The sequence below is a fragment of the Agelaius phoeniceus genome, chromosome 2 (genome assembly GCF_051311805.1).
Source record: "Agelaius phoeniceus isolate bAgePho1 chromosome 2, bAgePho1.hap1, whole genome shotgun sequence".
NCBI lineage: Eukaryota > Metazoa > Chordata > Aves > Passeriformes > Icteridae > Agelaius > Agelaius phoeniceus.
The window spans coordinates 63,530,110-63,543,220 of NC_135266.1; the positions used below are offsets into that span (position 1 = coordinate 63,530,110).

Sequence of the window (13,111 nt, forward strand, 5' to 3'; positions counted from 1 at the left end):
AGTCCTGAACAATTGTCACAACCTTTTATTACTCTTTCTTTCCTTACTGCTGTGTCATTTGACTCACTCTTGCTAACTTTGCTGTGGAAGGTAAAATTAGTTTATGTTAAGAAGCAAAGTGGGTGCCAAACAAGCATTCTAATATGGAGGTTTGGGGTTTTTTTTCCAGCTGTGTGCTCAATTTTCAAGCTCTTAAGGTGATACTAGTATCGTGTCAAACTGTCAAATTATGTATTATTGGAAAATGCTTTTGTTTCTTTTCTTGCTGCACTTTGAGTTATTGCATGCATAAAAGCATGGGGTTTTAGATGCTTTTTTGTAGGCCAAATAAGTGCTTTTGTGCCTGCTTTTATACTGTATAAATATATAGTACTTCAGTAGTGTTTGTATCACTATCTTACAGTAACTTTCCAGTAACAAAAAGCCCTTGTGGGGGATGTGGATGCCCCCGTTCACAGCTGTTGAGCAGGCATAGTGTTCAGCACCCTCCAGAAGGGTAATCCCTCTAGGTTTGCTGGAAGCTTTTCCTTTGGGTTGGGTTTGCCTGTCAGAATGGGGTAGGTGCAGGCTGGAAGGTGCCCGTGGTACAGCTGAGTGTGGAGCCTCTGCAGCTGCATCCTTGGTGTTGTCCTGAGCAGAGGCTGGAGGCTCACCCACGTAGACTCTGCCTGGTCTGAGCTTGGCTCAGGTTCCTTCCTGGACTGCCAGCAGCCTGTGCTTTCCCTTTGGGAGCCACCCTGCCTGCAGCAGAGCCTGTGCTTGGCACGCTCTCTGCGTGCCTGTTGCACCTTCCAGCAGCCGGGAGGAACTCGCAGATCTTATCTGGACAGCAGTCCATAGTGATTTTTTTTTCTTTTTCATTTGCTGCCTAGGGGAGTGTGTGAAATACAATAACATGCAGTATATGTGGTAAACTTTCTTTCACATGTAAGTGTGAAATAACTTAAGTAGACCAGCAGTTTTTGGATTTGATTTCATTAATGAAACATTTTTTGTTAGGCTGAAAAGGTAGATATTTTGGTACTTGCTTCACTGTCAGTATTCTCATTTTTGTCCATGTTTTGCTGTGTACTTAATAAAATTTTCCAATTGACTTCCTTTCATAAAGCAGCAGGATTTGCAGAATTCTTCTGAAAAGCAGAGTTAACCTAGCCAAAGTTGTTTTCATGTGAGGTAGAGTTAATATTATTCACAAGATGGTTGCATTAATTTTGGGTGCCTCCTGTTGCTAGCATCGTTGTTTAAGAATTTTGTTCTTTAAGGCAGGAACTCCTTGTTTAAAAAAGATAGAGTTAGGGGAAATATTAAAACTATGTGTGTGCAAAAATATCCTTTTTATCTCATCATAAAAGAACTTCTTTCTAGTGGCCTTCCTTTGCCATTGCTTGTGGTTTGAGCCTCAGGTTTAAATTACAGAAAATTTCCCCCTTCTTATTGCTGGACAGCTTTTAGTTCTGACAGAACTAGAGTGGGCAGGCTGCTTCTTCAGTAGAAAAAAAAATAATTATTTAAAACCTAAATTCTCAGTTCTGGAATTTTTAGTTCTCCAACAATGTGATAGGTTTTATAAAAGACCAGAAAATGTGTGAAGAGTTCTATTTGTTTTAATTTTGTAGTAAGTTCAGTTCTCTTGCGGGAAGAGCTGGGCTTGCTTTTACAAGCAGCTGTTTGACAGGAACTGGATGGGGGTGCGGTGATAAATGTGAAAAGCTTCAGTATCAAACCAGAATTGTGAAAGCAAAACTTCTCCATGCAGCTTCTTGCAGAAGTGTTAGACTTAGCAAGCTTGGCTTTCTGAATTTGGCTTCTCTTAAATGAACCCTACTGAGTATGTTCTGTCAATGTGCTAATGCAGTGATAGTTGTGTTTATACAATGCTTTCAATATTATGGTAATTGGATAGCAAATGCAGCCCAGGCATTTCTGTCTTCTAGATTTAGAATCATTCTGATTTGCATTTTGCCTTAGCTTTTGAAATGTATCTTGTCATTTTGTCAGTGATGCTCAAATGCCAGAAACCCTGAGGTCTAAATGATGATAGTCTAGTAAAAAAAGGAACTTGTCAGGATTCACAGGTCTCTCTAGATGCAAGAACCTTGTAATCTTATATTTACTGCTGGAAAAGTATGAACAAATTACTTTTCATGGATAAAATGCTTAGAAAATGAGAGAATAAATAAGGCTAGAGGATACTGTGCTCAGGTGTGATTTTCAAAATTACCAGTCTTAAAGTGAACCTCACTGGGTTCTCTAATTTTAGCTGAGTTCTTAATGTAATTCTAGAAATCTCATCTTTGGTTATGATGGTGCTTGAAATTGCAAGTGAAAATCTCTTTCTCATTTGCAAGAGATGATGGAATACTGTTGGATCAGAAGTGATATGGAAAGATTGAATGACAGTCTAGTGCTCCCTGCCTCTTTCCAAAGAAATGAGAGGGGCACTTAGGAAACTAGGAGATTTGAAACAAAAGGATGTTTGGGTTTCTTAGTTTTGTTCCCCCTATGCGCAGACACAATGTGAACTTTTTACTACTGTGAACGTTAAAACTTTACACACATTTACAGGAAGACGGAACAAGCTCACAGAAGAAAAATTTCTCCTGAACACACAAATATATCTGACCCAGAAAATCCTGACATATGACTGATGAAGTGGGACAGCACTTGAGAAAGCCTTGTGTGCTTCTGCTACTGTTATCTTGTTCCCCAGGCATCCAGCCTTGTCTGCTGTTGGAGTCAGGATTGTAGATTAGCTGCATGTTTGGGGTCTGATCAGCTATCCTTATCTTTTACCTGGTCTCAAGAGCTCTTTTTTCAATTTTTGCAATTCTGTGACTGAGGTTACTTCCTTAAGAAACCAAAGCTTGGAGGTTGATTTCATTTAAGGATTCCTTACCTGCCTGAAGTATTTTCAATAGCGTTTTTTTACACACTTAAAAAAATATAAAGACCTATTTGACTTGGTATTGGTGTTTCTTCAAATGTAAAATATTTGCATACTGAGGTGAGAAAAATATCGCCTGGCAATTAAAAAATTAAAACTTCAAGCTGAATACAGAGAGTATAAAATAGGACATCTTTTGATTTTGGTGTTGAAGTAATGATATGTTGAAGTAAGTTTAAGGTATTTATAGCAAATATTTTTTCCTTGTCTTTTAAAACTGCTGGTTAATTAACTAGTTATCAGTATTTACCTCCCTTTAGATCTAAAACTTGCTTGGAATCAATTAAATTTGCCCTGCTTTTATTTTTATAGGAGGGGTGCATTTTCTGCACTCTGTAGATGAAGAAACCACACTACAAAGAACAGTTTTTAAAGTTTTTATCCTAAAACTGAACTCCTAGCTCTCCCTGGGTAGGCATATGAGTAAAATTAATGCACTTTTAGGAAGTACTGGTTGCAACACATTCAGATCCTCAGGAGCTCTGACAATGTAAGCCTTTTTTTCTTTGAAATGTCTTGGCATGACTTAGGAATGTAACTTCTTATCTAGATTTTACATTTAAATTTTGTCATAAGACCTTACCAGAGAGAAGAGTCAGTATCAAAGTCAAGAGCAGAGAGAGGGAGTGCATCTGTTGAGGAATTGCTCTATCCACAGCTCTCCAGGATAATTTTGTTGCAGAACCAGAAAAGGCAGAGAAAACCTCATCCAGTCCTGAATATCTGGTACCCTGTCTTGATATCACCTTGTTGTGGGAGGTACAGTTTTACTCCCCCTCTTCTGAATCAGTCAGATCAGGAATTTTTCAAGTAATGATCTGATTCTCAGCATTACAGATGATGCTTTTTGACTGTGTTGGATTTTTTGTTAGGATATTTATTGTGTGGGGTTTTTTTTCCTCTCCTGTGAAAAAGTGAAAATGTTTAATAATAAAAAATACAAAGTTTCCTCAGATAGCTTCTGGACATTGAGCTATTAACTGATCAGAAAGCTGTTGTACTGTATTGCACTGTGCTCTTTCAAAAAACAGAAGCTGCTGCCCTGGAGAGTGAGTGCGAAGCAGAGCTGCTGTCTGTGCTTCTGCAGACTACTTGAGGTAACATACCAAGGAAAGTTTGGTTTAAAAGGGAAGTACTCATATATGTGGCTTTGTCTGCTTGTTCTGCTTTTAAGTCAGTGATGGGTTTTTATTTTTCCCCTGCAGTTTTTTAATCTCAGAAAGAGTAGGTTCTGTTCATCAGGGTGAGGCTCTGGGGTGCTCACTGCTGTAAGGCAGAGGGGGTGCCGCTGAACAAGTTGTCACTCAACTGAGTAACAGCTATGAGAAGCTCAGGGGAGTAGTACCCTGGAAACGTAGCCCAGCAGTGACATTAGGGGCTCTTGTCTCACACTTCTTGGAGGGAGTCTAATAGCAACACAGCCCTTAGAGAGAGAGAGTCATTGAGACTTTAGAGATGCATGTCTAGTTTTGGACTTTGGATTTGTCAGCGGCATATGGAAAACAGAGTAACTCATGCCAAGAGTTTCATGCACTTTTTTGAATTTGGATATGTATCAGAAGAGTTTAGGATTCCCAACAAAGATAATTGTTTATTTCAGATGTCATGCAGACATTTATATCTATGCTGTCTTTGTAGCTTAAGCCTGTCCTATATGAATTTGCCTTTCATAAATTATGTGGATAAAGATTGAAAATGCTGTTAAATTTAAAATTCAATCAGCACTAGCTCCTAGCAGTCATTGAGTAACTCACTTTCCCAGTAGTAGGAGGCAATGTATGGTTGATTTATAACAATTAAACAGAAGCTTTGCATAGGAAAATAGACTCATTCAGATAACAACATATCATATAGTTTGATGGCTCAATATGCATTTTTTCCTACATTGATTCACTCCTCTGTATACAGCCCTGGTGCAAAAATGTCTCAGTGCTGTATGTGTGTTGCAGTTGACTGCCCTAAATCTTACGTGCAAAGTTGTTTAGACTCAGTTCTTATTCTTGACTCCATTGTTTTTGGGGAGGAAAAAACAACACTTATTTTACCTTTTAAATTTTATTTTATTTTACAGTGATGTTAAATTAATTCTGAGGAAAACACAGTGTTCTAGTAGCTGGGAAACATATATAGCAGGATGTTTTAAAGCAATTTTGTCTATGTATTCCTGTTTGTGACAGTAATATATGTAGATTTCTCCTTTTACGTGTTTCTGACTTTTCCAAGTGTCTTGATTAATTTTGCCAGCATGTAGCCCCGAGTACTTTATACTTTTTAAAGTTTGAAAGAAAGTAGCATTTGAAATTTTAAATGCTCATGTTCAAATGATTTCTAGGACGCAAAAATTGAGATGAAGTTGAACTCCAAAATTACAGCATCTTGAATTTCTTTATGGGACACCAAATAGTTTCCTGGAAGAAATAATCAACTTGATGCACATGTATATTTCTAGTTAGAAAAGGTCTTGTTTTACTAAGAAACTGTACTTTGAGATCAAATTAACTTATTCAAAGGACGTTATTTTCCTCAAAAGTCATGCTTAGTTTAAGAACTCTTCACAAAAGAGTTTAATCAAGTGGTACTGTACCTAGAGCATTAACTTCAGTCATCACAAGTTGCTTTGTTTTAATCACACAGACTTGTGAGAGAGAGAGGTGAGAAGAAAAACCAGTTTGTCTGAGACATTTCCAAATGCTCTAAACTACCAGGAGACATAATTGCTTTATGGGGGCCAGGCTTGTGGAGAGAGCATGTATTTTTATCAGATAAACCTGGGAGAAACAAAGTTCTTGTAACTCACTGATTGAAGCCTCCTGTGAACATAATGGTCCCTAAGAAGGGAAGTGCAGGGAAAAAGACAGTAGGGGAGAGGAGTAAGAGAAGCAAGAGGAAACTGGGGAAGACCCAGTAGCTGAAGTGATATGACAATATGGGGCAATTTTCCTGCAGTGTGGAGCAGGTAGCTTCACCCCCGTCCTCAGCAACTTGGAAACTGATATCATTATTAAATTGAACAACTGTTCAATTTAACTTCAGGAAGGAAAACAACCTACTTTTTCATTTGTGTTTGACTTGAGAAACAATCCTTGGACTTTGGTTAACGTCTAAACTCAAAAGTTCATTTCTAACATACAATCTGTCAGAGCAAACCTTTGACATAGATTTTAAAAATACTTTTTCTGTGTGCTATTATGCTTAACACTTTTACAGCCCTGTAATAAACTTTTCAGATGTGAAGGAAGCACAGCCTTTACATATATATGTCCACAGCTGAAGAAATGTGCAGGCTTCTAATTCCAGTTTAGTCCCAATAGTCTCTCAATATAGTTTATATTGTAGAGTCACTGTCAAATATTTTCATTTTTATGGTCTGAAGGCTGTGTTGAATGAAGCTTTCTGAAACTGGCCTTTCAGAGAATCTGACATCCCGTGGTCTGGTGGACCGGTTCTTTTTTATGGAATTTTGAATGGTATCTGATGTGAAGTAATAGACAATGGGGTCAAAACAGCAGTTTGAAACAGCGATGCACAGAGTTATGGGGTACATAGTCCTGACTGCAGTCACCACTGAGCAATTGACCCAGGTCTGTGTTCTCATAAGGGAGTAAAGTATTAAGGTAATGTTATAAGGCACAAAGCAGAAGCAGAATATCACCAAATGGACAAAAATCATTTTGAGTACCTTTTTCTTGCTTACTTTATTCCGGCTTAGCGTAAGCGGTTTATTCAAGGTCCGTAGGACCATGGTGGAGCAGGTCACGTTCAGGATGAGCGGGATGAAAAACCCAACCGTTTCAATGAAGATAACAATCCGGGACAGGTAGGTTTTCCACGTGTCCTCTGAAAAGTTTTCAAAGCACATCCTTTGCTCCGTGTTGTTGCGGCGGTTTGTGGACTGGAAGAAGCTTGCAGGTGTGCTGCCTGCCAGCACGGTTATCCATACTGCAGCACAGACAATCTTTGCGTTCCGTTTGGTCCGCAGAGTCTTGGATCGGAAGGGGTGCACTATGGCTAGAAAGCGATCCACGCTGATGCAAGTCAGAAACAAAATGCTCCCGTACATATTCGTGTAAAAGAGGGTGACAGAAATCTTGCAGAGAATGTCTCCAAACGGCCAGTTTCTGGTTACAAAGTAATAAATCCTGAAGGGTAATGTAAACACGAAAAGCAGATCTGATATAGCTAAATTAAGCATGTAAGTTGTAGTTTCGTTTCGCACTTTTAAAGTACAAGTGAAAATGTAGATCGCTACACAGTTTGCTATGAGGCCAAGAACAAACACCATGCTAAAGATACACCCATACAGAGTATATTTAAAGGAGTCCTCAGTGGAACAATTAGAGCTTACCATTATAATGGTATGTTAAAAATTCCTGTGATTTGACGTCTTCTCTGGTATTTTTATTGCAACTTTTTTGAAATTCCAGAAGAACTTGCAGGTCAGATGTATTTGAACGGTGTGCTTTGGTAGGTTTGTTATGCTGGGAAGCTTCAGGGAAGGAAGGTACTCTCCTGCCAGAGAGCTCACATCTCCAGCAGAAATCACCAGGAAGTCTCTCTTCTCTGCCGAGTGCTATTTGTAATCACATAGCCAGTCTGCAAAAGTCAGAAAGCGCATCGTTTGTGGCAGATGAGATCACCCCAAAGCTTGCTTAGTTCCATTTCCCACCTCGATTCAATGAAGCCATTGTAGGACTTTCTGCCTTACTCTTGGCTGCAGACTGTGCCGGCAAAGCCTCGTCCATCCGAGTTTACTGGGAGAGTGTGCTTTAGGAAACGATTTCCTGGACGCTGCGAAGTGTCGGCGCTTGCATTTCCCCCTCTCCCTTCTTTCCATGCAACAAGTTTGTCGGCTCGCTGGCTGGCCCCATGGGGTGGGAGGCAGGAGCAAAGGGAGCTGCCTGCCGGGGCAGAGACCAAATTCCAGAGCGTGTTTGTTCCTGCAGCCCTCGGCAGCTCTTGCCAGCCCAGCTCCTTGTGGAGAGCGGAGCAGAGCGCCCGGGCAATTTGTAGCATGACATCACAGGAAGAAGAGGCTGGGCGCGGAAGAATGGTTTCAGTTTGGTTTGTTTGCCTTCCCCTGTCTCTGCTGTACCTTGCAGATGCAGCTTGTAGAGTGCAGCAGCTGCTTCTTAACTCTTTCCATGCCCCCTGAGAGGTCCTTTGTCAGTGTTGCTGGGGTTTGGAAACCTTTCTCTTCAGTTATGATGAGACTTTGCAATGTCTAAACTCTCTAAAGTTCCTATTTTTCTTTGGCAATAGCAGTAATTGTGAGATTTTATATAGGATTTAACTAACATTGTGCCTTTTGTTAATAGCTTTGCTTGTAATAGAGAACACTAGATTAATCACCAGAAATCAGCTGAGTGGTTGTCTCTAAATTCCCCCAATACACCAGTACAAACCTCAAGAGGGACAAAGTAACATTGATAGGTAATTAAATAATTGCACCAAATAACTACTGAAAAGAAGAGGGTTACTCTTGGATATTCACAGGACTGAGATGTGTTGCAATGGGAGGAGAGATTTTTTTTTTAACTTGTTCCATATTAGAATGCACACCCCAAGCTTTATTTCTAATCAGAATGGTGGCTCTTTTGTTAAAAAATTGACTCCAGTGGTTTTTTGAAATGTTGTGATACAGAAACATTTTCTTGAATATGTAAGCACAGAATTAATACAACAAAATGCATATAGTGTGCTGTGCAATTGGTTCTGGTAATTTCAAAGGGGACAGTTACCACATATGCACAAAATACTCCCATTAGTCACTAATAATTGAAACAAAAACATGTTGTAACTAATTACACTGTTAAGTAAATATTAAAAAAAGCAGCTCTTACTGCCTTTAGGGGCAGATATGAGATAAATCTCAGTTTAGACAGACTCATTTATTAAACAACAACTTGGATAGACTCACTTCTGGCATCAAACCCAGTCTATTTCTAAGTCTTAGAACAACAAATCTCTTCATATCTGGCTGGGTGGTATGGTTCTTTTGAACTGTATTTTAATCAGTTGCACCTAAGCAAGGCTCTGGGGAAAACCTTTCTAGTCTGCTGTGAAGGAGAGTAAATAATAGCGCTTCACAGGATTTTGGCACAGTTTCTTAGCGTAAGGTATGTCAGATGAAATTCAGAAACATGCAAAAGTGGGTCTTGCTTATTTTATTTCAAGTTTTCTTTATAATCTTCTGTGAAATATTTTCACCTTGATTTTGAGGTGAAATCAAGCAGTTTAACTTCAATAGGCTTATAACCACAAGAAACCTTTTTGACTATTGAAATCCATGCTTAAATGTAAAGCACAGTGCATCTGAGACTTCTAAGTCAGTCGGAAATGAAAATGTGAGCTTGGCAGTCTCTCCTGTCCCACTTAACATGTACCTTAGCATAAAGGCTTTCCTGGCTTTTCTCACAAAAGCAGTCATTGCACAGTAAATTTTGTTTCTGTTCCTGGCAACCTTGCATGGTAAAAGAAGGGTTTTCCTGCAAATGTTCTGCAACAGGTCACAGGAGCTCTGCTCGGTTTTACTGCTCCAACTTTGTTTGCACAGGAAGACTCTGTGGGGCAGGCTCGGTTACTAGAATGAAAATCCCTGCAGTACAGAAATTTGGTGTCACAGGTCAAAGCCTCAAGCAATAATTCATGTTTAGGGAGAGAAACTAATGGCAATGAGTGTGTATCTCACTGGTTAGAACTTACTTTGGCGTTTTGACAAAGGTATGGGTGCACAGAGGCAGGGTGGGATGTCTGGTCCGTTTTACCACTGTAAATGTGCTTTAAAGTAGTGGTCAGGGTGCATCCTCAGCCTTATCTCTATCTGTCAGAGCTCCTGCCTTGCTGTGGCTCCTAGTTGTTGCTCCTATTACAAGCATGGATACTACTCAGAGCCTATTTTAGGGCTTTATGTCTATGGTTGTGTTGTCATTAGGACTCTGTTGCCCCTGAACCCTTCTGGTGCAGTACAGTACATGCACTTTGTGCTAATTGATTACCTAAGTGATATTTGTGTATGTCCAGAAACAGCATTCAGCTGCAGGGTTTCCCCACCTGCAGATGAAAATGCAAAACCCCTGAATTGGCAGGTTTTTCCTTCCCTTCTTGTTTCAGCAAGGAGAGTTACCACTGAGCAGGCAGGCTGAGTCGTTTTAGTGTAAAAGTGTGAATGGCAAAGGTGAATTGCATATCCACTTGCTTAATTTAGATGTAGCTGGTTGTTACCAAGCAGTGTTTTAATTTCTGTGAGCTTGTCCAAGCTGAAGAACCTGTGTTAGTGCAGTGGGAGCAGCTGGGAGTCAGGACTGGCTTCCCTTCTGGCCAGGCTCCAGCATGAGCAAGGGGGAAGCCTCATTTTGCTCTCTCCTTTTGTTGGATCATGTTTTAAGATGTTGGTCTTTGTGCTGACAGGTTCAGAAAATACTTCAGTAGCCCCCAACCCCTTAAATTTTAAGAAGTTTAACAGTTATGGAAGAAGAATTGACAGGGTAATGGCCTTGCTTATACTCCTTCACCACAGGCTATTTTCCTTTAGGATGGGAAGGAGGGGGTAGGCAGGAGGAAGCAGCTGCAGGGCGGGCCTTGTACACTGAGGGGTTTTTTGTCTCCAAAGGAAACAATGCTATTGCTGCGGGGAAATGCATATGTGAATCTGTCTGCCTTTCTGCATGGGAGATGGGAATGAGTTAGGACCTGTCATTTGTTGCTAGTGCTATATGAGCAAAGCCTGCATTTCCATCAACAGGCTTCCTGTGGCTCTTGAAAGGGCACCAAAGGCAGAGTAAGAATGGGCTCCTTAAAGCCAGGAGCTGATGAGATGTTTGAAATCATCTCTCACTTCAGCAGCGAGCAAGTTTTTTGTACTGCTTCAGGCGGTTACCACATAACTCTGCTTCTCTGAGTTTAGATACCTATTTAAGCGATTTTGGATTTGTATGGCAAGCCTGCTCCACCTCAAGGAGAAGGAAAAGTGCTTATAACCTTAGCAGTGTCCTAGGAGAGTGGCTGTAGGACAGTCCTTCCTCCCCAGGATGCCCCCGAGTTGATTACTTGCTGTCATTTAGGACACGGGGCAGGATCCCTTAAATTGAGAAGCCTAAGTTGAGTGGCAAAAACCATTTCACTGAAATAAAACAAGTATTTGAAGGCTTTCCAAGCTTTTGGAGTTATGCTGACCAGTGTTGTATGTTCCTCTGGTGGTACTCTCACCTTCAGAGCTGGAATTAAACCAAAGTTGTAGTCAAAGGTGAAATGCATTTGAACTTGTCTAATGTACCGCAGTCAGTCTGTGCCAATGCTAATACTGAAAGTTATTTAGAGGGGGGAAAAAAGCAACCTCAACATCAATAGCGTTGTAATAAATTCTTACAGTGTTTCCAAGGCCAGAGTATGCACTGTTAAGTGAGGGTTGTCAGGTGCACAAAATGGTCTGTGTAAGACCATTATTCAATAACTACTGTCACTGCTTTTAGAGGCACACCTCTGTCATGGTACAGGCATTTGTTCTCACTTGGGTTAAGCAGTTTTATGCAGAAGAGCTTGTGCTGTCTGGTGCAGGGAAGACAAGCCCTGGCAGGATAATATTTTCTTTGACTAAGTATTGTTATTTATCTAGTTATTTTAATGGATTTTAGCTTTTTTTGGGGGGTCTATTTACTGGAGTTTCTCTTTGAACATGTGTATATGCTGGAAGGAATTTGTTACGGTTGAGAAGCAGGGCTGAGAGCCAGGAAATCTTTTTGGCTGTGCCACAGACCTTCTGTTCCAGTCCTGGCAGTTTTCTATGACTTGGTCCTCAAGCTTCCCTCCACATAAGAGCTCATTCGCTTCCACACTGGGATGATGTGAGACTGTCTTGATTTCTGTAGTTTGAAGTCCTGGGATGGAGAACCCTCTATTAAATATAATCTTGAGATAATTACAGTGGCTACTGAATGTGACAAAAATACTGACATTAAAAATTTGTATTTTTAGATTAGATTCCAGCCAAGCAAAAGGATCCATTAAGAGACTTCATTAGTTTCACCTCCATAAGTCTCTGGAAAAATAGATATAGAGGAAGCAGGGCTGGGTATTTTGACCTTCTCAGCTGTCTGTTGGGGCTCCCTGCTCAGCCACCCTGAAGTCACTCTAGGACTGCTGAGAAGTGGCTCACTGCCATCTTAAAATGCAGTGGTGGTCTCCACCTGTGAAGATAGAGTGAAGCTGTTATGGCACTGAAAACTTCCTATTTTGTGTTGGTGTGGCAGAAAAGTCTTCAAATGAGCATTATAAAACTTAGGATGAACAGAGTATTTTTATCTAGCCAGCCTAATCCCTTGCAACTGTTGCAGAAGTAGTTAAAGGCTCCTCCATGTCAGGAAACTTGTTAGCATAATGCATATGAAATCCATACAAATTACAAGTAAAAGTTGATTGTGTAATTGGTTAAAAAGGGAAAAGGAAGCTCAGAATGAAAATCCAGACTTCTTTCTTCTCATGCATTTCAAATGCTTCTCTTCCCTCTTTGAAATTGTTTCAGTTTCCTTTACAAGAGACACAACTATTCCTCTCCTGCTTGTAGATAGAGTAAACAATTTCTCTCTTTTTGTATGTTTTTAGGCTGCTATAATACTTTTTTTCCCCCCTGTACTCTTGGGTTGATGCTGTAAGTCTAGTTGATCTCATGGTAGGCTAGTAGAGGTTAGATCAAAGATGAAATCTTTCCAAGCTTTAATCAATGGATTGATTGGTTTAAAAGGGATGGACTAACAGCGAAGGAAAGGATCATAGAGTTCAAAAGTTTGAAGAGTGGATGTTGATGTTCTTCAGAGGGAAGAAAAATGGAAAAAGAACTATAAACAATCTTAACAGCATGTTTTTCAGTGGATAGGAATAGAATGAAAGGAATCTCTAAAATGTCAGGTAGGAAGAGAAATGCCTTAACTAGAAAAAAATACCTGAGTTCCTAAATTTTCATTTGCATTTTTTCCTAAATTAAAAAAAGTGTGTTTTCAGCTACTCTGCAAACGTGCTTGAAATAACATCAATACTTGAAATTTCTGTCTGCTGTAGATGCAGGAAATAAGTTAAATGCCTTTCCCAAACACTGCAGCAAGTTCTGGCTCTTCTCATTCTTATACTTTCTAAGTCCCAGGATTAAAAACTCAAAGTTTGAGTTGGCAGAAATTT

At 40.0% G+C, this 13,111-nt stretch overlaps 2 protein-coding genes across 2 annotated transcripts in view; one reads left to right on the top strand and one right to left on the bottom strand.

Annotated features, from left to right (window-relative positions):
• Positions 1-13,111, top strand: part of RB1 (RB transcriptional corepressor 1) — a 72,271-nt gene that overhangs the window by 36,967 nt on the left and 22,193 nt on the right. The gene's annotated exons all lie outside the window — the stretch shown is intronic.
• Positions 4,963-7,916, bottom strand: LPAR6 (lysophosphatidic acid receptor 6). The gene is made up of 2 exons (XM_077173696.1): positions 7,650-7,916; positions 4,963-7,537 (listed from the first exon to the last, which is right to left on the bottom strand). Exon 2 carries the CDS (start codon positions 7,290-7,292, stop codon positions 6,270-6,272), a length of 1,023 nt encoding a protein of 340 aa, XP_077029811.1. The 5' UTR covers positions 7,293-7,537; positions 7,650-7,916; the 3' UTR covers positions 4,963-6,269.

Coding starts and splice junctions, on each gene's coding strand:
- LPAR6 (XM_077173696.1), bottom strand. CDS start 7,292: ATGGTAAGCTCTAATTGTTCCACTGAGGACTCCTTTAAATATACTCTG.